Source organism: Myiozetetes cayanensis, unplaced genomic scaffold (genome assembly GCF_022539395.1).
Source record: "Myiozetetes cayanensis isolate MyiCay16 unplaced genomic scaffold, myiCay2020 scf6-25, whole genome shotgun sequence".
Taxonomy (NCBI): Eukaryota; Metazoa; Chordata; class Aves; order Passeriformes; family Tyrannidae; genus Myiozetetes; species Myiozetetes cayanensis.
In genome coordinates, this window is record NW_026087853.1 from 33,258,701 (window position 1) to 33,282,571 (window position 23,871).

Consider the following 23,871-nt stretch of genomic DNA (forward strand, 5'->3'; position numbering starts at 1 on the left):
TAAACAAGGTGCGATTCCAGTCTTTTCTTCAGTTTCACTGTCTCTGACACTTCAGAGGAGTAACAGAATAATAGCAGCAACCTCCCATACTACTCTGTATAGCTGCTGGGCCCAGAACCCAACTCTGAACATCTCTCTGGAGATGGCAAGGTAGGCCTATAGGAGACATGTCAAGAAAATTATGTCCCCAGACAGAAGTAATAACAGTGCTTCAGAAACTTTGACACTGAAGTGCTGATGATAGAACATATAAAGTCAAATTGAAAGGGGAGAAGCTCCTGATGCAGCCATCTTCCCCTGAGAGTTATCTTTGGTTAATCGTTATCTTTGGAGCATGTAGGGGTAAAAATACAGTTAAGGAAAGAGGACTGTTGACTGTTCTCAGTACCTCCGTTTTTAATATCCCTCCTGCACAATGGAATTTGACTTTGCATTCATATAGTATGCATCTACTGGTTAGGCATCCAGCCTTTGCCAGGTTTTGAGCTAATGAGTTCAGCTGCTTCTAATATCTAGTTCTTGGTTGTGCTGTTGGCAGCAGAAACACCAATCATAATGAAGGCTGGATGCCAGCTTCAATTTCAATGCCCCTGTCAGCATTTTAGAGGAATTGATTTAAGGATTGAAACTTGCAGAGCTATGGAGTTATAATGGGTGGTATTCTCCATCCTGGAAGATCTACAAGGAAAAAACATTTGTGATGTGAGAAGTGCCTTTGTACAGTTTTATTTCCACTGAAGTTAAAGATGTGGTGGCCAAACTGTGTTTGTAAGCTATGTTCAATCATCATGTCTCCTTATGAAATTCTCTCCTGGCAGAATAGAGCAGTTCCAGAGATGGTAGTCTTCTTCATGCACCTGCTTTACTTACAGTAATAATGTCTAATATATATGGCTGTGACTGAAGGGAGACACTGGTGGTGATGTAAACTAGAAAGTGGGGAAACGGTGTCTGGCTTGAGGTGAGCTCACTTGTAACTGTTGTGCTGTGTGTGCTTTGTGTGCATGCTAAAGGCAATGGTACTTACCTAGGAGACAGTGTTTCTCTCACAAAGCTGCCTTTAGTAAGACTTGATACCCATTTTTTGCAGTGGGCATGTCTGGCATCTATAGGAAGTTTTGTATAGTCTCTGGCATGTATAGGAAGTTTTGTCTTATTGTGAAGAATGAGTGATGGGGGAGAAGATGTGGGTTTCATCTTGTTGATTTGGGGTGTTTGGAAAGCTTATCAACTGACTTGGAAGCTCCATTTAAAGTAGGAGCTCTTCAGCATAATGCTCTGGAAGTAAAGAGCAAAGTAGTTTGAATTCTTGAAAGACAGCATGAGAAAGAGGTCTGAATGAACTGATGTCAGGTGATGATGACAAATTTTAGGGGGTTTGGATTTAAAAGGAAGCCCTTCATACCTGTCAGGCTACTGATGGAAAATCAACAGAATTTGTACTTCATCAAACAGATTACTCATTTAAGAATACTTCAGCAAAACTTGGTTGTCATCAGACATGCATGCAGTTTATGTGTATCCCCACAGTACATAGCAAAGACTCATGTGAAAGCTTATATCAAGACTCTTTTGCCCTTTGGAACAAGGAAGTGTTATGCTGTTCATTACAGCATAATGAACAGTATTACTGTAATATTGGCAAACTTACACTAGTAGAAATTTTAAGACAAATTCAAGACAGGCTGCAGAAAGGTTCTAGTGGAATTACTAGGAAGAAACTAAATACAGGTGGAGGGGAAACTAAATATAGGTGGAAAGGAGCCTACAAGAAAGATGGAGAGAAGAGACTATTTACAAGAGCATGCAGTGACAGGACAAGGGGGAATGGATCCAAACTGAGAGTAGGTTTTGATTAGATATTAGGAAGAAGTTCTTTACTGTGAGGGTGGTGAGACACTGGAACAGGTTGCCCAGAGAAGTTGTGGATGTCCCATTCTGGAAGTGTTTAAGACCAGGTTGGGTGGGGCTTGGAGCAACTTGGTTTAGTGTAAGGTGTCCCTGCCCACGGCAAGGGAGTGGGAACTAGAGGTTCTTTAAGGTCCCTTTCAACTCAAGCCATTCTATGATTACTGTGAATTACACAGCCAGATCTAATTAGGTAAACTTTCATCTTCCAATACTTCAGGAGCTCAGAAGTGATGGCCCCACAGCTTGCCCATTGTGTCTGCAGTACTCCAAGCTCTTGTAAATGGGGAAGAAGGTTTCCTAGGCTGACTGCATAGCCAGTCCTACTAAAAGTAGTACAAGGGGAAAAATAGGGTTAAGAAAGTATTATTTCATAGCCACTTTCTGTAAGTGGCTAGACTTCCCATGACTTTTTGTGGTTTATGGAGTGGAGTGTAAAAAAGTTATGTACTTCAGTCTTCTTCATGATTCAAGAGAATTGGGGCCAATAGTGTGCAATGGGTTAAAATGCAATGGTTTAAAGCATTTAGTATGCTAACACTTGTGTAAACACAGGGATGGCTGATTTCTGGAAATCCTGCTTGCGATACTCTCCTTTGTTGAAGTATACACCTGGTATTACTTCAACCCTTCTGCTTTTCTAAGAGCTTCATTTGAGAAAACATATCCCATTACAGTGGAATAGCTGATTTCTCACCTAGAGACAGCACAGAGTTGTAATCCTGCTACATTTGCCAGGGGAGATCCACAGCCTCAATTATTTTAACAAAATAAAGTGGGGGTTATGGTTACTCAGAGATTACCTTGGCATAAATTATACAGACGGATGTTTTTAGTTTGCTTTTTGAGTTATGCTGAATAATCACAGAACTCCTTAAACCAGATCATGTTATTAAACAATACAATTTATTAAAGACGAGATTTCACATTTTATATTGCATTGAGTCTGGCTGAGCTGGAGTTCATTTCCCCATATAGCACTCACGGTGCTGTGCTTTGCATTGGCAGCTAGAAGAGTGTTGATAACACACTGGTGTTTTGGCTACTGCTAAGCACAGCACCAACATTGGCACTTAGTGTCCAGCCAAGGTCGACCTACTACATTTATCAATGGAATTTTTCTTGGGGAGAAGTTCATTGCCTCTCTGCTCTAACATTTGGATTTTCTATCTGGTTCAACATGTATAGTAGCAAAGGTGAAGAGAAAAAATCGTCCAAGTTAAACATGCTTTGTCTTGTCCATGTGTTTGACAAATTAAATTTAATCTCAAGTTTGTTCTAGGCTTACATGCCACCTTGGCTGCATGAACAATCTGAGTAGGAGAGTGAGCTTTGACAGAAGCTGAAGTAATTATTTCAAAGTAATTAAATCAGTATTTACCTTAATACCACCAAAATTACTACAGAGGTTTAGAAGTTGTATGTTAGAAATGTGAGACTTAAGATGAAATTTCAGTTTTGTGTTTGAGTTTTGGTTTCCTTCTCTGTTCAGATGATTGGTATACCGATCTGTGGTGCAACTTATGAAATGCTTAAACTTAAGATTTACAAAATTGAAGTTACGTTTTATAAAGGTGACACAGGCATGTGGATAAAAATTGTGTGGAAGAGAGATTATTTTAAAATATGAAATTAACTTCTTTTTCTTGATATCTCTGGCATTTTCTGCCCCACAACTCAACTGTAGTTAATGACTTGCATAAACTTGTACCTCAAAAGCAAAAAGATAAAATTTTAAAAGTTTACTCCCTGACTGCAACACCTTTTTTTTTTTTTTTTCCTATGAAAAACAAAATCACAGCAACAAAAAGCCCAGAGAGCTGCTGTAGGATGAGGTCCAAATTTAAGAGTTTCTCCTGAACCCTTGGTGGGCATTTCAAATATTCCATTAGGCAGCTTCTCTAGATCAAGTACCTCATCTTCTAAAAGCAGAACACAGCTGCTGCATCATATTGGGGGATCAGATTGCGAAGAAAACCAAAGCATTATTTCTTAGCTAGAAGTCATCTAATGGGTGAAGCACAATACTTAAGTGCTGTCCTTCACTGTAGTGGTGTGGTGGATGCCAGATGCCAACCTAGCTGCTCTATCACTCCCCTTCCAGGCTGGACATGTGAGGGAGTAAGGTGGAAAAACAACTTGTGGGTTGGGATAAGGCAGTTTATTTAAAACAAAAGCAAAGTGGAAGCTTGTGCGCACAAAAGTGAAGCGAAAGATAACACGGTTTATTCTCTACTTCCCATGAGCAGCGATGTCCGGCCACTCCTGAGGAGCCGGGCTTCAGCCCAGGTATCGGCTCCTCAGCAGGCAGCCATTGGAGACAATGAATGCCTGCCTTTCTGTTCCTTGCCTCAGCTTTTATATCAAAGCTGACGTCATAGGTATGGAATATCCCTTTGGTCAGTTTGGGTCAGCCTTTTTTTATTTGATGGATTCTGAAGCTGTGTGGGCACTTCCAGGACAGAGGCTGGACAGCCTGGTCAGATGTTCAAGTTGTGGTGACTCTGGCTGGTTGATACCTTTGTGCACATGTGAGACTGCAAGCCCTTACAGTCCTTCCTCTGACAGAGTTTTTAAGGATATCAAATTGTCTTCTTTGTATTCCTAGAAGCCAGGTGTTTTGGGTCTCTAGCTCAGAACAGAATCTTTGACCCTGTGAGGCCTGCTAGGCTTATGGTTCTGTGGCAGGAAACTTGGCTGAAGTCCAAAACCAATGGTTAAAGCTGAAGTCCTTGTGCCCTGTGGGCAACCTGCCATGGGGCTGAGAATCTAGACGTGATTAAAACTGGGACTTGGCTCCAGCTCTGCCTCCAGAATGGCTGGTTGCACCAGTTTGGAGCCTGAAATTATGGCATAAAAATGTTAAATGCTTCTTTGCAACAGCAACAAAAATGTCCAGAAGTTTATACTTTCCATTAATGTATAAAGTGGTATGGTATTCCTGGAGAATTCTCCCTGGGAAGGACTTGCTCATTTGTACTTAAGTCAGGCCAGTATGAGTGCTTAGAGTCAGTGGGTGATCTGTGCCATATGATTATACCTAGATCAATCACTCTTTCCCAAGATGTATTCTAAGGGTCTGTAAACTTGAAGTCTGCCAAAACAAGAGTAAAACATGGTCTGTTTTCTCTGTCTCAGTTTTGTTAGGCAGCAGCACTCTTCAGTACTAATCGGAAGCAAAGCTGCTAAATAGCAGAGGCACCTCTGTTTTGATCTGTAGTGAACTCTTTTCTTCTAGATTTGTTTCTCAATAGACTTCCACTTTCTCACGTTCATGTCATTTGTGTCCCTTCCTCCCTCTTTTCCCTGAAGCCTTGCTAAAGCATGTTACTGTGGTACTACAATGCCTTGGCCCTTTCTTGTTACCTCCGTCACAAAGGGCTGTGCTGTTCTGTTTCTGCTTATAATGTACCCAGATGGTGAATAGAATGAGTGACCACCAAGCTCATTTTCACTTGTGGGGTCAGACCTTTCTCTGCTAAATAACACAAGTGTTCCCAGCTGCTGTGCAGCTGCAGGGAGTCTGCTTTCTTTCACAGGCATTAAAAACCCTTTAATCAGTGTTTGTTGTTTGTCAGCAGTGGTGTTGAGGTGTGGAGAAAAAGAACAGATATGCTTTGTTGGCAAAGTTAACTTCATTCTGACCTCTTATCTTCGCGTTTTCTTTTCAAGTCTGAAGAAGCAGAAAGCAGTTTGGAAAGTGGTTTCTGCAAGCACCTGTGTAAATGTATTTGCTAAAGGAGAAGGTTTGTGTCCTTATACAGATAGAACACTTGACATTAAAAAGATGCTCTGAGGACTGCATTGAACTGGAAGCTCTTTAGGGCAGGGACTCAAACTGACTGGTATAGGAGTTTTGCAGATTCCTTTAGTGTAAATAAGTGCTATAAGAATACAAATACTGTTGCTTAATACTAGTGTTATTTACACTTATTTTAGTATTGAGCCTACATTCAGGGGAGCCCATTTGCAATCTGGTCAGTTTTAACTTTTACCTATTTTTAAAATAGATCAATCCTTCTAGGTTTTGTGGGGTTTTGTGTTTGTGGTTTTTTTATGGTTTTATTGTTTGTTTGGTTCTTTTTTCTAGATGAAGCTTGGAAACCTGCTGGTGCTGCACATATTTGCAGAGTTACTTTTTCTCCTGAGTCCGATGTCTGCTCGTATTGTGTGTCTGTTGTGTAGAGCACCAAGCACTACCCTGTGAGTGGTGATTCTGTTATTTGCAAAGACTGTCTGTGTGTGTGTCCTGAAGCTGTTAGGACATCAAGCTCTGATTTGAGCTTCAAGGGTCACCATAGGATATTTGGCGTTAAAGGCAGAATACGTACCTTGCCAGTCTTCCCCTGAAGGGACCAGAGACTCACGTTACTGCCTCGGCTTTGTATGGGGAGGGTGGGCAGCCAGGCATGAGGCTACCTTGTGCACAGTTGCTCACAGTCCTCAGCCTGGTTCCTCTTCTGTACCTCCTGCAGTGACCAAGGTGCTTTTCTGGAGCAGGGCTGTGTTCTTTGAAAAGCAATGCCTGCTTGCTTGAAGTAGAAATAAAGAACTGGGAAGAAGTAATGTAAAGACTGTAGTCCTAGCTGTTGAAATCATAGATCCAAATGATCTCCCCATGGCAGATACATTTAGACATTCATCCCATGTGTTTCTTTACATAGCTGAGGTTGCCTACAAGGGAGGGCAGGTGTCATGCTCTGAAACAGGCAAAATGCTAGAAAGAAGACTTTCTGTGCTGGGCGGGAGGGGGTGAACGCTCAAAATAGCCAGTATATTAAATGTCTCTGGATGGTCTGTATTGATCATCACTTCTGTAGCTTCAATGTTTACCAGCTAGAAATGGGACAAAGAACCACCATTTTACTATCTGAAAGGTGGCAGAGCTGCTGAGCGAAGGCATGGGCTGCGAGCTACAGTGAAGCAGGTGTCCTACTGTAAGGGGGAGTTTTTGAAGCCCTTCAGATCTCTTTGAGATTGCTGGCCTTTCTGTCAGGGCTGTTTGCTTGCATGAGAAGAACCCTGACCAGACAGGCGTGATCCTGGATCCATCTTGAAATTAATGCAGACTTATACAGTTTTACAATCTCCCTGAACAAAACAAGCACCATCTTGTGCAACTACGTAAACCATAAACTTTTTTGGCAAGGCAGGTGTGGCATCTTCAGTGACTGGAAAGCACCTAACATGCTGTGTGGGCTCCCTACTGTAATCCAAATTACAAATGCTAAAAAGGCTTTGATTTTTTTTTTTTCTTTTTTTGTAATAACATGGTTCTTGGCTTAATTTGGGCAGGCAAGAACTTCATGGACTGCATTGGGGTGCTCTACATGTTTCCTCAGGCCCTCATCATTAATCAATGTCGAGCTGTTTCTCTATCTGTGAGGAGGCACCTGAGGAAAGCTCTTCCATAGCCTTAGGTTTAACCTCTTTGTCAGCCCTGAGAACAACCCTCTGTTCTTCAGAGATGCCCTTTCTGGTAGAAAAGGTGTTCCTGGCACCCAAGGCCCCTCTCTAAGTGCTTTAGTACAGGCTGTGGAAGGCTTAAGTGAGTTTTCATGATGACTTTCAGTAAGTCAGTAATAGGTTTGATGCTGAGAACCGGTGTTCCAGCTCTTTCATTGCACCTCTGGATAACTCAGATCTGTGAAACTCAGCTTCTGACACAAGGAATTTGTGAAAAGTTTTATGCCAGTAGCTCAAGCCCTCAGCTGTGATAAATGAAGATGTGTGTGTGCTCCTTCTAAACCAGAATGGCTTCTGTGTTAAATTGAACATTTAATTGTTGCATGTGCACCATACCATCCTACCAGGCAGCTCTGCTTTTAATGTCTGTTTATTCATACAGACAGCTGAAAAGCCTTGAGTCTTTCAGGATCTCTGACATCACATACTGGGAGGAAGCTTTAGCATCTTCAGTCTGCTGCTTTTTGCTGTATGTTTACAGTCACTGGTGATTGTTGCATTTTGGGGACTACAGAAAGACATTACTGTAGCTAGAGCAATTCCAAGCTAACTTGTGATAGTCCAGCCCTTGAAAAGAAAAAAATCTGGTCCAGCTTTACAATGTTTTTATAGTCTAGTCTAGGTCTCTATAAACCATATAAATTGCCTTTTTAAAGGTTTAAATTTTCCAATTTCCCATTTGGAACAGGTGTTGCTGGGTTATAGAAAGTGTTGCAGAAAAGGAACAAAAACATTTTAAAAACACTATACTGTTAGAATTTTGGCGAGTCTCTGACAGATGAGATTTTGAAAAGTTTGTCCCACTGAAAGTAAAAAAAAAAAAAAAGGGGGGGGGGGGCAAACCTTGTTTACTTTTCCCAGCTGTCATGTCTTTAATAATTCAGCAGTATGAAACTTCTGAATTGTTTTTCATTTAATCAGGGGGAGAAAGGGGGTGAAGAATTTTTTTTTTTTAACGTAAAAAAACCAAACCAACAACCAAATTTCAGAGATGCATGTTCTTGGAGTGGTTAAAAACCAACCCAAACTAGGCTTCAGGCAATGTTTTTTCAACAGCTTTAACCTCCAAGCATTGAGTAGACAGCTTTGTAGGAAACTGTAACACCAAGGTGATTATGGCAGTGACTCACACTTCCCTGTAAGGCATCCAGCTATCAACACACTTGGAGAGCTATGGCTTTGTGCATGCAGGCAGGGTGTCAGTCAGTGCCCACTTGCCAGCCAGCTCTGAGCTGCTGAACTCATACCTGCTTTGACAGCAAACTGGGATATCAGTGCATTAGAGAGCAATTGTGATGCCTCCAGGCTTGTGAGAGGTTTTAGAAATGGAAGCTAGAGAAGGGGAAGTGCAAGGCAGGTTTACCTTTCCTTTTATTTGCTTAATCCTCATGTAACTTCTTTGAAAAGTCTCCTGAAACCTTCCTGTGAGCAGGTGTTTGGGTGATAGTTAAACCACTAAGAGAGGTAGCATGGGAAGTGAAAAGGGCTATCACAGTTTGAGACAATTTGGAGGGGTGGAGACCTCGGACAGGTCTCCTTCCTTGGATTCAATACCCTTGTTTATGCCAACAGAGAGAGAGAGAGAAAAAGAGAGCAAATAACTCTTGATTCAAATTAGAAGAATGCTAATAACAATACTGCTGAAACTGGTTTAAACCAGCTAATGAGGAGAAACTTGCCAAGCCCTGCCCATTGGACCAAATCAAAACGGCAGCTGGCTTCCCCCACCCAGAAAAAACACTTCTGACCACAAGACAGAGACAGGATGACCACCTTTCCATGCGGTTCACTTCTCTCAGGCCTGGAAAACCTGGCAGGAACAGTTGAAGAGTCAGTGCTAGCAGGAAATAGCAGATAGCTATGAGTTGGTACCTGCAGATGCTGGGGTGGGGCTGGAGTGAGGCTGTGGTGCTGGTTCAGGCAGTTGGAGCAGGGCTGTGGACCCCCCAGGTGACTGGAAGGACCTGCAAGACACTTGCTGGATCCAGCAACGAAACTTGGTTGTTGCAATTTTGATGTTTGTCTGTTGAAGTGATGGTTGTCAGAGTGGAAGTCACAGTCTGGATCTGTGAACTGCGGATCTGGTGGTGGAAGGCACAGGTGGGTGAGGGAAGCCACAAGGTGAGGGTTTTTACACTAGATGATGGAATACTTGGAGAGTCTTTGATACCTTCTAAGATAATGCAGCTTGTCTTGTGTCAGTGCAGCTGAGTCCATTACGGCCTATTGTGGCTCATCAACAAGAGATGAATACTTTCAGGCTGGATGTGAATGTTCCAGGGAGTTACCACAGTTGAGTCATCTGTGTAAGGAAAAGGAAACGTTACCCGACCTTGCAGGGTTTGTCTTGTTTAGTACCCAGCTTGTAGCCTGAGGTGTTGGATGTGCAGCCTTCAGCCCCTGTCCTGGGAGGCCCCTTTGAACATCGTTGGCAAAGCACACTGATTGAACCATGAGCACCAATAGTCCAGTCTCTTACAGCACCTGAGAGGTCACTGCAGGTGGCTGAATGTTTGAGTCATTAATCACAGCAGTTCAACCTCTTTAAAGATGGCAAAACCCCAAAAAGCCAAAAAGGCTACTTGGAGGAAAAAGAAAAGGAAAGGTGGATACCAGAATCTTTGTGTAACACAGGACAGGCTGCTACTATCATGTCTTGCCAAAACTTTGTGCTGGTCTTTATGGAAAGAAGACAGTCAACTGGGATCCTAAGGAAGACAGTAAATACTTGGGAAAGAGACCAGGGTGTCCCTATAGGCAGCTCAGGGTAGAGCTGAGGGTACAGCAGGTGAGATGTTGGGATTTGTGGGAAACAAGCAGACAGAAGAGGGGGACCCACTAATGTGCATTGTGGATTTCCCCATTTCCAAAAATAAGGCAGAAGCCAAGCTGTCTTCAGAGAATGGAAACAGTAGTGATCATTATATGGAGGAAGTGGTCTGGGTGAGAAATTGGGAGGTTGGCATTGTTCAAATTAGGAGACTAACAAGGAGTGCCACACTTATACAAAATGGGATGCGTACTAATAGAAGTAGTATTCAGAAAGATGACAAATTCAAATTTCTGAAAGGACGTAGGTTTCCATGTAGTGTGCAACTAGTTGTGGGATGCATGGAATGCAATTGTCAGCTGTGCTGGATGTCATCAGGAAGGAACAAACGGTGTCTTTGGGAGTGTGCAGGTATGCTCTTGTAGGTGATATCCACAGATGATATAAGCAGTGCTTTAAAAAACAAATAGCTGTTGAGATAAAGCTGGCCACATGTGTGGTTCAAGTACTGAGGCCAATCTTGATAGGTTGTTTGGGTTCCTCTGTCCTTGATGATAAGTTTCTTGTGTCTCTGACTAAAATTGTCTCATACCAGATACTGTTTGTGGCAGGGCACTGGGCAAGTTGGGCTGTTATGACTCAGTATTGCCCTTCCCGTGTGGGTTGTGTTTGGCTTTGCACATCTTATGTTTTCAGAGGTGAGGCAGAGTGAGTAATGTTTCAGTTTTATTAAAGAAAATGGAATGGCAAAGACCCTTAATTTTTTTAAAAGATGTACGTGTTTCATTTAAAGCTCCTTCAGGCAAAGTCAGCTTTGGTAGGTAGTTGAAAATGCCTTATAGACCATATTGTTATTGTCATTAAAAAAAATAGACCATGCTCTGCTCTGGGAAACCAAACAAAACCACTATTTTTTTTTTCTCCCTCCTTTTTTCACTTCCTTCAGTTTTTAATAAGCGACCGTGACAGAGACCCTCAGTGTAACCTGCATTGCTCCAGGTCCCAGTCCAAACCCCTGTGTGCCTCTGACGGCAGAACATACGAGTCCATGTGCGACTACCAGAGAGCCAAATGCCGTGAGTCGAGTCTGAGCGTGACACATCGTGGCCGGTGCAAAGGTAGGTGGACTTCAAATGCCTCTGAGAGGAGGACTGGGAACCCTACTTTGTAAGAAACTGAATTCTTAGACCCTCGAGTTTAGTACCATGCTCTGTGAGTAATCTGGCTTGAAATTGGGCATTCATGTGAGGATGGGTATCCAAGTCTGAATTTAGGCAGCAGAGTAAGAGCGGGATGAATTATCAATGGGAGGAGGCAAAGGAGACATGGACATCACTGAAAAAGGGCTGAAATATGTGTCTGCAGACAGAAGCAACTGGCTGCATGGAAGTGCAAAATCAAATCCTGAAAGCAGACTTCTTCCTTGCTACCTGTGCTGGTGAGGAACTGAGATACGTTTGACTGATAGGAATATGGAGAGGGAAGAATGTGTGCACACTAAATGTATAATCCCTTTTCAGACATACACAGCCTTTCCGTGCTGAGCTAATTAAGACAGTGCATGCAAGGCTTTACATGGCTTTTTTTTGCCTGTTTGCTGTTGTACATCTACCTAGAAGTGTGGATACTGTCCCTCAGTTCAGCTCTTCAGCATAATCTAAAGATGAAGTTGAAACTTTTTAAAGGAGTACTAGTGTCTTGTCACACAAATGGTTTGCTTCTGCAGTGAAGTGAAGAATCAAGTAGAGTCCATCTAAGAGCACAATTGACTCAGAGGGCAGATGGCACAGATGTTTTTAGCAGTGGGTTAAAGTGACAGAAGAAATTCATTAAAATCCTTGTGAAAGGATAAAGGGGCATACATTTAAGCTTGGCTTTTGGTTATGAAGGCTTTTTTACTGTTTTAAAAATATATCTTTGGAATTACTTGATCTAAAATGGAAATCCCTTTTTAATGTATTGCCAGACTTAGGTGAATTATGAGCATGACATCAAATATTGCTCTCTTATAAACAGTTTCTCATTGATAAAAAGCTTACTTGTATGATTTTTTTTTTTTGGTCACAGCTGCTGGGTTGGTTTATGGCACCTTCCCACATAGCATAGATAAAGGCCTTTGAATTAGGCTGCTTTCTGAGTACTGGAAATTCAGAAGCTGTCTTCCCAGTGCACAGGAAGCAGTTAGACTGTTCTTGCAAGTGATGCCTTTTTGAGTATCATAGTAAGAAGCTGTTCAGTGGGACCCCTGGTTTTGCTTTCAATCCCTTGAACAGAGTGGCTTAGTTAAGCAACTCTGTGGCTGATATTGGTATATAAACTGGTACTGTTCAGATGCTTAAAACATGAGATCTGAAATGTGGAACTTCCATGCTAAAGGAAGGTATCACTAACAGAGTTCAAACACCTTCTACTGTAGTAGGGCACCACATTTACCCTGAGCAACCTTTATTCTTCCTGCATGACAGACGCTCTACAGGAGAACTCCCATAGAACTGTAAGGGATCCCAGGAGCCACTGAGCTCAGTCACATGAAGTTGTGATAGATACTGTACCCAGGAACTTACCCTTATGAAGTGAGCATTTATAACTTGTGCTTCCTTCTCTAAGGGGGGAAAACAACAGGTAGCTGAAATAAGTAAAAGAAAAAGTATATTGTGGACAGCAAGGCATGGTTCTGCCCTCCAGATTACCATAGGCTTCCAATGACATATGCCAATGACTTGAACTGCGCTTGTGCCAAGGAAAATAGAACAGTTTCCATAGTCAGAACAGAACGTTTTTGATTCAACTTGATGCTCTGCTCTCTCTCAAAAAATTAAGGACCTTTAAAGATGAAATCTTGCCAGCTCTTTGGGAACTATAACCCTTATTTAGCCCTCATTTTTTTGCTAGCTTTCTCACCTGCTTTCCAATGAAATTCGTTCAGTGCTAAATTACCTGAGCTCTTTCCAAACCCTCACTCACACTTCTCAAAGGGTTAGAAGTTAGGAGTAGCTTAAAGTGATCAAACTATGGCATCCATGATAAATGGAGCCTCACTGATGACACTGTATAGAATATTCCGGATGGTATAGCTTTGTGTAAAATACATAGCCAAGCAATCCTACCTGCATCTTTTGTCAGGAGGCATCATGAGATCTGATGTAAAATAAGAGTTATACCTCTAAACTTTGCAAGGATGAAGGATGAATACTTGTTAATCTTGACAGTTGACCAAGACTCATTTGTGCAGTGACTGTTATATTGTTATATTGGATATCTGTGACTTAAAACACATTTAAGTTCTGTGTTAACTGCTGGGTTTCTAGGAAACTGTTTGACTTAATTACAAAAAATGCATTGTTGGACTGTTCAAAAACCTTTCCTTTAGATTTATAATGAAAAGTCTGCTGGTACAGAGCTTGTTCTTAAATCACAAGTCACTGTGTAGAGTGAACCTATCTGTAAATTACTGGTGGAAACTGTAATGGGTCTTCAGGTTTTGTCCTGGGACACAGGAGATGAATACAGCTTTCGGCTAATGTTCTGGAAAGACAGGTATCCTCCTGACTGATGGGTTGTTTGAAGATAACCTTTCTCCTCTGCCTACTGTTTTCATTGGATGGGAGATGACATTTTGAAATCACTTATAGTCTGCTTGCTAGATCCACATATTTTGTCTTTTAACTTATTTTATTCTCCCTTGACTATGAATAAAAGTGTCCTTCATTGGCAACAGCCAGTAAAATCTAAAATGTCACTTTCAATCACTTTGTAAATTTAGGCATGTTTTTCTGTGTGCTCTGAATAAATTAGGGAACTCTGATACCTACGTACCATTTCTATTCCAAAGAAGGAGCAAAGAACATCATCATGAAAGGCAGAAAAGGGGGTGATTAGAAGTAGTCAGCATGCTTAGGGAAATCATGCTTAACCAACCAGGTTGCCTTCTATGGTTGGACAACAGGCTGGATAGATGAGGCAAGAGTAGTGGGTGTCGTCTACCTGGACTTCAGCAAGGCTTTTGACACTCAGGAAGTGTGGACTGGATGTGTGGACAGTGAGGTGGTTTGAGAACTGGCTGAACAGCAGATCTCAGAGGGTCATAATCAGTGGTACAGAGTCTGCTGGAGGCTTGTCATTGGTGGTGTCCCCCCAAGGATCAATACTGGCCTCAGTATTGTTTAACCTATTCATCAATGACTTCGATGAAGGGACAGAGTGCCTCCAGCAAGTTTGCTGATGACACAAAACCGGGAGGAGTGGCTGATACCCCAGAATTCTGTGCAGCTCTTCAGAAAGATCTTGACTTGTTGGAGGTTGAAGGGATGGGGAGAGTGGAACCTTTTGAAATTCAACAAAGTATGGGGTCCTGCTCCTGAGGAAGATAACCCTATGTACCAGTACAGGCTGAGGGCTGACACGCTGAAAAGCAGCTCTGCAGAGAAGGACCTGGAGGGTCCTGGTAAGTAACAAGCTGTCCATGAGCCAGCAGTGTGCCCTTGTGGCCAAGAAGGCCAACGGTGTCCTGAGATGCATTAGGAAGAGCACTGCCAGCAGGTCAAGGGAGATGACCCTGCCTGTCTGCTCAGCCCTGTTGAGGCCACATATCGAGTGCTGTGTCCAGTTCTGAACTCCCGAGTTTAAGAAAGATGTGGAGCTCCTAGGATGAATCCTGAGGAGGGCTATGAAGATGATTAGATGACTGAAGCATCTCACTTGTGAGGAAAGGCTGAGGGAGCTGAGGCTGTTTATCCTGGAGAAGATATGATGAGAGGTATCTCAACAATATATAAGGAGGGTGTCAAGAGAATGGAGCCAGGTTCTTCTTGGTGATGCCAAGCAATAGGACAAGAGACAATGGGCAGAAACTGGAACCCAGGAAGTTCCACCCGAACATGAGAAAGAACATGTTTACTGTGAAGGTAATTGAACACTGGAACAGTTGCCTGGAGACATTTTAGAGTCTCCTTCCCCGGAGATATCAAAAAGCCATCTGGACACAATCCTGAGTAGTGTACTCCAAGGGACCGTGCTGGAGGTTGGACCAGATGACCTCCAGTGGTCTCTTTCAACCTGAACCATGCTGTGTGTGTGAGAGAAGTTGGAGATTCCAGGTGTAGGACTCTGATGGTGAGGAGAGTGAGGAGTTATTGATATCCTGTAGAACAGATGGGCGTGTTTTTGCGGTTTGCTCAGATTCCATTTTTGCTTGTTTTATGCAAAGACACAGATAATTGGCTGAAGTAAATAGGTATGAATCTGCTGACCTTAGTGTAGCTGGACTGCTTCTTGCCTGCTGGGGACCTGGCCTGCATGTGAGACAGTTACCTAATGGAACTAGAAATAGTTAATAAGCAGCTTGGATAAATTTTTACCCTTCGAGCTTTTGATATAAACATAGTAGAATTAAAATTAAATAGATAGTTTAAATAGATAAATTTCTGTGGTTGCACATTGTGTCAATTTGCTGCTAGCATTATGTGGATGCCTGGAGATGTTGTACTTGGTGTTACTAGGATAGCTTGGGTCTTTATACTGTGATGTTGGGTGATGTCAGTACTGCTTCTGCCTGTTGAAGAGAGGATGCTGGAATCCTATTAAGAATTGCACTGTGTATATTAGGAGGGACACAGTGGTCCTGTTTGAATAAACTGTTCGTGGATAAGATCAACTATGGTAACTAGCCAACTTCATTGCAAAATCCAAAATTATGTGCACCTGTGTTCTGCAGACTAGGCCAGGGATATCAAAAACGTAACTTGTAGTTAACAGTCTCCTAGTTGCCAGCTGCCAGCTTGAGAATTAATTTTCTTCCAGCTTTCTTAGCTACAGTAAATCCGTCCCAAGTTTGAAGATAAAGTAAAATTAAGCAGGTCTGCTTTCAAAGAAAGTAATCCTGTTTTGGTTTTTCACCTAATGTAATGGAGGGAAGAATGTCCAATTCAGTCTGTCTGGACCATGAAACTGGAATGCATTAATGCCATTCTGTTTTATAAGCATGGTGTTTGATATTCCAGAGAACATTTATAAAAAGGGGAAAGTAAATGCTGAAATGCTTGACGTAAGCAGTCAAAATGCAGAATAGAGTATATGAAGCTACCATTGTAAGATCAGGCTTTAGTAAAATTTGTAATGCATCTTATTTGGGGTGATCTATTTGGTAGCTACTTTTTAACACTTGGCACTTATGTAATATTTTTACATTTTGTAATTAACAAAGCAAAAATAGCAAGGTGAAATCATCCCACTGAAATCGCATGTTGATGCAAACATTATAAAAGTACTAACCTGTAGAATGAGGAAGAGAAGGATTGACAGTCCTTCTAAAAACAAACTGGAAAATGTTGATATTAAAGGCACTGTTTTTACTGGATCTGAACTGTGGAAGATAGATAAAAAAGATAGTAATATGCACACACCTCTCCACTCAGTGTGGTATATAGGTGGTTGTTCCAAATCAAAGCTGTAAAAGGACTGGCATAACCTTTGGAAATCAGTAAGGGAGGGATGGGAAAAGTAATCAGTCCAGAGTGCTCATTTACAGGAGAAAAACTGCCTTTCTACTTCAACAGCGATTTGTGAAGCCATCACTTGAGCCAAGGTTTGAATTGCAAAGGAGCAATGATGAACTCTTAACTGCTGTGGTGTAGTGGTGGTGTGCTATGAAGTGTGGTCTGCTGGGTGGTAGTAGAGAGTTTAATCTATAAATGTCAGTTAAAATTGTCAGGAGAGCCACAGTCACCTTAGCAGTAACATGTTTATATAATCTTCTTTTTACAGTGAGGGCTTGATCATGTGCATGTTTCTCTGTGCGTTAGGCAAATTGGTCAAAGATCTCAGTCTCCCCTCTGCCTGAACTCCTAATGTATTTGCACTACAGGGGATATCACAAAAGTTTGTTCTTACCAGCTCTGTGCTGAAGCATCCATTTTCAGTGTGTCAACACTGAAGTAGATGCTATGTGGAAATGCTTTATGCTTTTGTTTTATGTTCAGGAGAGGAGCGAGGTATGCCTGTCTGCAGTCTTGTATCCTCAGATGGAGAAACTACAAAATATTTTCATTTGGGATCTTGTGCTTTGGTTATCACGTAAGAAATTCATGAATTTTTTTCCTATAGGTGTGCATCTGCATAATCTATGCTGATTTTTTTTTTAATGCTACTTAGTTGTCTCCTGTGAAGCAGAAGTTGAAAGTGTTTTCAGTAGAGCAGCTAGCTGTGAAACAGAAGGTGCAGTCACATCTGGTTTTGTAATAATATCCTCTGTAATGCCAAGCTAGATTACTCTTAAGCTTGAATGGGAGATCTGCAGGTGATAGGTGTTACAATTAGCAGCATTGCCCGTGCTTCCTTTTCAGCTGAAAGAAAGAGCACGTGTTTGGAAGGGTCAGTTTGCAGGACTGTCCTCCACTGGAGATGCGCAAACAAGGTCTGTTCATCTGGTCACTTTGGCAAGCAGTGGAAAAGGAAATTCCATGTCAGGGCTTATATCATGGATAACTAGAAAAATAAATACTGCTTCTCTAAATACAGTGTAAATTCTATTCAAGTCTTTCCATTCTATAACAACCTTGCTCTTAGTACAGGTACTTAATAGGTTCACCTGAGATCAAAGCTCCATATGCTAAGGGTATTTTGCAAACACCCCCCAAACAAATTAGCCCAAAGATGAGTGATGTAGGATCAGAAGTGACATGAGGTCACAGGGGGTGAAGTGACCAATGTGTGGTCACTCAGTAGTCAGTGGCAGAGTTGATATAGGCACTATTGCTTTCTAACCCAGTCCCTAAGTGACTGGCATCTGTGGGACTATTGCTATGAATCCTTACTTTTTTTCAGAGAGAAGGGTTTGATTTTCATAATTTTGTAAACCTTGTGAAATCCTTCTTTGGGAGTAATGTGATATGTTTAAAATGAAACTGTGTTGGCACACCAGAAACTTAGTCTCTTGAGTCATCAGTAAATAAAATATGTCGCTTGAAATTTTTGGTCTATGCGTTTATCAAAACTGTTTACAGCATTGTCATTGATTTCTATATCTAATTATGCTTAGATGGAAGTTTGCTTATATTGCCATGCAATGTGAATTGAGGTGATCTAAGAACCCAGACTGACTTTCTAGTTAAGTGCTGATACTAGTGGTTCTGTTGTTGAAGTTCATGTGATCTGTGAAGCAGAATATGTGAAGTTCAGGGATCCAGTGGAATTTTTCAATAACCAATATGATTTTTCCATGCTTGCAATGGAGATTGAGTCTTGATCACTCTTTATGGTGCTGCTGAAAGATTCTGGTGATCAAATTTTGCAGTTTCTGCACTGAAAGTCTTTAGTCAGTGGGTTCATGGGAAAAGGAAGAAGGTGCTAGTCCCTGTGTCAGAGTGCCATGGAAACAGATGTTTGCTCTTTTCCTTCTCTTTCTGGACTGAACAGCAGTACTGTTAGACCTTATGTTTTTAAATGTAAACAGTTGAGTCAATCTGTATCCTCTGCAGGTCAGAACTCTCGTCTGACCCATCAATCATCAGTGTTAGACTTATCTGGGTGTACAGTGAGCTAGCCCTGGAAGGGGTTAAGGTCATCATGCTACACACTGCCATCATCTGAAGTAAGAGCTGAGATCTTAATCCCTTCAAACTCTGCTTGCAGAACAATGTTTTTTCTTGGCATCAAAGTGAGTAACTGATACGAAAAAGTTATAATGAACACCTGACTTTAAGCACTGGGACTGGAGGCAGAAGTTGACTTTCAGGAAAGCACAGGAAGCTGCATGTCTACCTTACCCGAACCACACAAAGGTGCGAGTTCAAATGGGTGACTGGGTATTTTAGCGTCTTACTGGGAGAGGTGCTCAGAGAAGAATTTTTAATGGGGTCATTCCTTCTTTCACATTGCTTTCTTCTGGGCCTGAATTCTTGCTTTATACTCAACTAGTTGAGTTTCAGGCTGTTAATGCTAATGCAAACACAACTCCCTGCACGGACATTGTGCTCCAGCACTCGTTGAAAGAAGCTACCAGAGTCCTGAGTTGTAGTATGATTGTCTAGGTTCATATTTGTCTTTGGGATCATGAGTGCTAACTCGATATCTACTTTGTGAAAATGCAGCTAATGGTCCTATATGCTTTATATTTATTTGTTTGGAGTTTTTTCCCCCACAGCTGCTAGGTGCATCTGGTAACTTTTGGAGGGGCCAAATGATGTTTGCAATGTAAGTGGGTTTTGTGTTTCTCTTCGTAGATGCTGGCCAAAGCAAGTGTCGATTAGAGAGAGCTCAAGCACTGGAACAGGCAAAGAAGCCCCAGGAAGCAGTCTTCATCCCAGAATGCAATGAAGATGGATCATTCACTCAGGTAAAATTTCTATTTGCTTCTTTCAGACAGGCTTCAGGTGTCTGTGGGAGATCCATTGTTAAGCCATGAGCCAAGTGATGATAGCAGCATGGGTGCACACCCTGACTCAGTTATTCAGGTGAAAATGTTGAAAGCTGGAGACATCTTTAACCAAGTGGAAGATTTGATTCAGTCACAATATCTTAAAGATAAATAGAAATGCAGTAACATACAGTTCGAATGTAGTACAGAAACAAATGGCATTAACCTTCAGTATTGTGTAGAAACAAAAACAGTTGCAGAGGAGGTAAATTTTTCCGTGAAGAGGAGCTGTAAAGGGACCTGTGGTTTAGACAGAACAGGGTAGATCCAGCTGATTCTGCTGTTACCTGTATGTACTTCATCTGTCCTAGCAAAAAACTAATCTATTCAGCTTCTTCCTTTCTCAGGGTTCTTCTTGTACTGTGCCCTTTTGTAGTTTGGAGTCTGGCAGAGAGATGATGAGACTGCTTTGTTTGGGTTTTTGACTCTTTACTGTTCACTCACTGAAGTTTGCCAAAGCATGGTAGAAATGAAGAATGATACTTGCTTTTGTTACTGCTGGCATATTGAGTAGTGTCCCAGGGCTAACTGGCTGTTAAAAATGGCTCATGCAGAATTTCGTGACAGGTAGGAGAGATATGCTGTCTGCTCAGCTTTGCACGGATCTCAAAAGCCAAAACTGCAACCCTATGACCTCTACTTTGTGAATCTAGGTAAATCACAGAACTTTTTTTGCCTTAGCTTCCATGTATCTAGCACTGCTCTAGACATCTTGTTCCTCAGAGAAATTTTAGGATACAGAAGTTATTGTCTGTGAAGTCTTTTGAAGGTAAAAGATATTCCAAAATGGAATCAATATTGGCTTAAAAAAGATGAGAAAAGCAAAGAGCTTTGGGTTTGGTTCAAACATTTTGTGATGCCTGGGGGAATAGGAGAGTAAAGATTTTTTTTTGTGATAACCCACCAAAATTTTTTATTCTCCTCCACAGGCTTACCCTCCCATTATCTGGTATGTGGGAGTGTTTTGCTTTTAATGGTGAAGTGGGATAAACTTTATCTATCCTACCATCTTTGCATACTACTTTGGAGCAGCATCATATTTGTGTACAGTGTGGACCATCATAGGAAGGTGGGGGTAAGAGAAGATGGCTGCAGTTTCCTGCAGTTTAAGTACACTTTCAGTTATTGAAATTTGATTTTGTGTAGAGCTGCTCAGGTTGTGTTGGCACTGGAGGTAAATACTTATAAAACCTAGCACTGTGGGCCAACAAAGTGTTCCATGTTAAACTTCATAGTTCAAGAAAAAAGGAGGAAGGAAAGCTGACTTTCAAATGTCTTTCACCTGTCTATCAACCTCTTGGAGACTAAAGTAGGGGGTGCAGGTGAAATTTTTATCCTAATAAGCTGGACTGATAGTGTAGTTGATAAAGCTGTTTCAGACAGATTTATTTTGGAGGTTGGTACCAATGTTTGGATTGTGAGCAGTTGCTGGACTTCTTTCCTGCACATTCTTTGACTATTGTTGGTTGCCAGTTGAGGGGCAGCAGGAAACGGTTTAAAAAAATTGTGTTTTCAGTTGGCAGTCAAGCAATATTTCACATTCTTCCTCCATTCAGTTCTATCTGTGAACACTGAAGTGCTTTTGTTTTACCTGGCAGGATGAAGGAAGCCTGTGATCTCTTTGTAGCTGGAATTAACTGAAATTCATATCATTCCTTGGATTGTGAAAATACCCTACATTGCACATACCTCATGAACCAGCTTCATCAGTTATATTGCAACATTTAAGGTCATTTTCCCTGCATAAGATTTAAATGAACAAATAATGTCCAAGAATGCTAACTAGTTTCAACCTGCATTTGAGGCAAATATTTCCTTTAGCTCCTGGTCCAAATTAATTAAACTTTGATTTTTAAAGGGATGTATAAAAATTAGAATTTTGTTGAACAGTCAAAAGAGTTTTGCTTCCAGCAACTCATGAATAGCTCTCATCTGGTGGAGGTGGTTTGGATACTGCATCTCTTGTGCAGAGAATTGGTGCTCCTGGGTTCTGCTCTGCAGGGAGGCTGTATTCTTAAAGTCCCTGAGGCCTTACTGAAGTCAGCTCTGGACTGTTAGTTTATTCTGGTTTTGTTACCCAGAGTGCTGCTCCATCCAGACTCCAGAATCTCAGCTGGGAAATCCACAACAGAGCAGCATCTCTCAACAAAGTTTCTAGGAGAAATACCCACCCTGATCTTCAACACGGAATCCCCATCTCAACAGGAGCTTAAGCAGAGGCACATGCTATAGCATAAACCCTATATGTAGAGTAGGTTGGGGAAATTTTTTCAACAACTTCCTCCTTTCTCTTCTGTGTAACTGTGACTGAAAAAGTGTTTTCTGTAAAAGAAAATTCTGAGGGAAAACAAAGATGCATGCATATATTTAGAATATCAAATATCTGAATTTTTACAGCACTCACTCAAGATGTGGATGACTTACTTTCAGGTCTTGTGGAGCCTGCTGAAGATAGTAGATGTTCAGGCCCACTTCATTGTCCTTACCACCAGAGTTAAAAAGATCTGAATTTTTATCTGAGTTTTTACCTAATCTTCATCTAATTAATTAATTGAAATTTTTGTAGGAGTGAAAAACACGAGTAGTGCAGATGTGGAAGCATTTGTTTGTGGTAACTATGTTCAGAAAACACGCTTGGCCTTAATCAGATTGAATGGTTGCTTTTGTAGTTTATCATCATTCTCTTTATTAGAAACTGAATTGCAGTCACTATGGGTAAACACTGAAAGCAGCACTAAGTGAAGCTGTTCCTCTGAAAGCAGCTCAAGTTTGCCCTTTCCAGCTCTTGGCATTTTATGTAGTTGAAAACTAAATTTGGGGCTGGATCCACTGCGAGTTGGCTGGAGCTATAGGGTGGTAATGAGAACATAGCTGCTCTGCTGTCCTGTGAGCAGCAGCATGTGCTGCATGGGGCAGCAGCTGTAGAGGGAAGACCATGCACACCTTATCAGGTCCTGCTTCCCTGCAGGGCAGCTGGCTCTGACACCCAACACTTAGACTGGTAACAAGGGTGAAAGGGAGGAGAGACTCAAGGCAAAGACCTAGGTTTGGCGTTTAAACCCTCCCTTAGAGAAACATTATATGTGTTGTAAACACTTGTATAATCTGTCTTTTTTTTCATTGTCTGTGAAACCTAGACCAAAATGAGTATTGCCATCAATTCTGTTGCTTGGTTGGCCAGTTTTCCTGTGCATGACTAGTTATGTTTTTTGTGTACTGCATTAAGAGGAGCAGGCTCCTGTCAATTCACTGGTGGTTGTAACTCCTATGCACCATGTGTGCTGCTTCCCTTATTTTTGAGTTTGTGTATTGCAAAGATCTTATCAAATCCCTTCTTAGTGCTGTTTACACATCTAAAAATGTGACATGAATTTGCAGCATGAAGGGGTGGTGGCATTGCAGGTGTGAAGGGACGATTGTAAATGGCAGCAGATCTGATTAATTCCTCTGGAATTGCTATTTCTTTATATTTCAGTCTGTGTGGAGATTATTACTTCTTATAATAAAAGCTCTCTGCACTTAACCCACAGTAATATAAGCAGGCAGATAGAATTTGAGTTATTCACAACATAAGAATGTTTGTTAGATATGAGTAATTTGATTAATTGTAAAAAACTGAGGTCACATAATTTTGTGCGAAATTGGACATGACTAAAACCAGTTTCTGTTCCCAAGACTTTTGCCTTTTTGCTGTTATGCTGTATTTTGCATAAATGCCATTCCCTTTCCATGCTGCACTTAACCTGCTGTGATCTGTTCTTCATAAACAACAGGCTCTAGTGGGTAATCTGCACACTTTCTTTTGCTGCCTAGTGCCATTGGGCTTGTTGCCATGGGCTGAGAGAGACTTGCATTCTTCATAGTTTTCCCCCAAGCAGTTTTTTAGAAAAGGTTGCTGAGGTTTTAAATGGGATCTGTTTCAGACAGATTAATATGAACATGAATAATGTTAATCCTGCCTTGGGGGTGTAGTTTTGTGGGACTTTGTGGTATGTCTTGCTATTTGCTGCCACCTTCCACAGTCTAGCTGTGGCTTCTTTTTCTCACAAGTCATCATACAAGTGGCTGAGAGCAAGTCTCCTTAGAGAGTTTGAGTTTAGGGCTCCCAAAATGCAGCTGCTGGTGCAGTTATGATGCAGCACTGGGATTTCTTTTAAAGCGAGTGCATCAGTCAAACTTGTCATCTTATGACAGGATCATTGAGTGGGCTATCAGAGCAGTTCTCCATTATCAGATAGCTTCAAGAGCACTCCCACATCTGGTAATACAAGTCTGTTTGGATGGAGTGATCTATATTGTGGTCCATAGCAATAGT

At 41.5% G+C, this 23,871-nt stretch overlaps 1 protein-coding gene across 7 annotated transcripts in view; it reads left to right on the forward strand.

Annotated features, from left to right (window-relative positions):
• The window catches only part of SMOC1 (SPARC related modular calcium binding 1), a 132,286-nt gene that overhangs the window by 31,307 nt on the left and 77,108 nt on the right, over positions 1–23,871 (forward strand). For all 7 annotated transcript variants that reach the window (XM_050335177.1, XM_050335178.1, XM_050335180.1 and 4 more), the window contains exons 2-3: positions 11,091–11,262; positions 19,363–19,475. In XM_050335177.1, the coding sequence (XP_050191134.1) occupies positions 11,091–11,262; positions 19,363–19,475 (285 nt within the window). The remainder of the gene's footprint in view (positions 1–11,090; positions 11,263–19,362; positions 19,476–23,871) is intronic.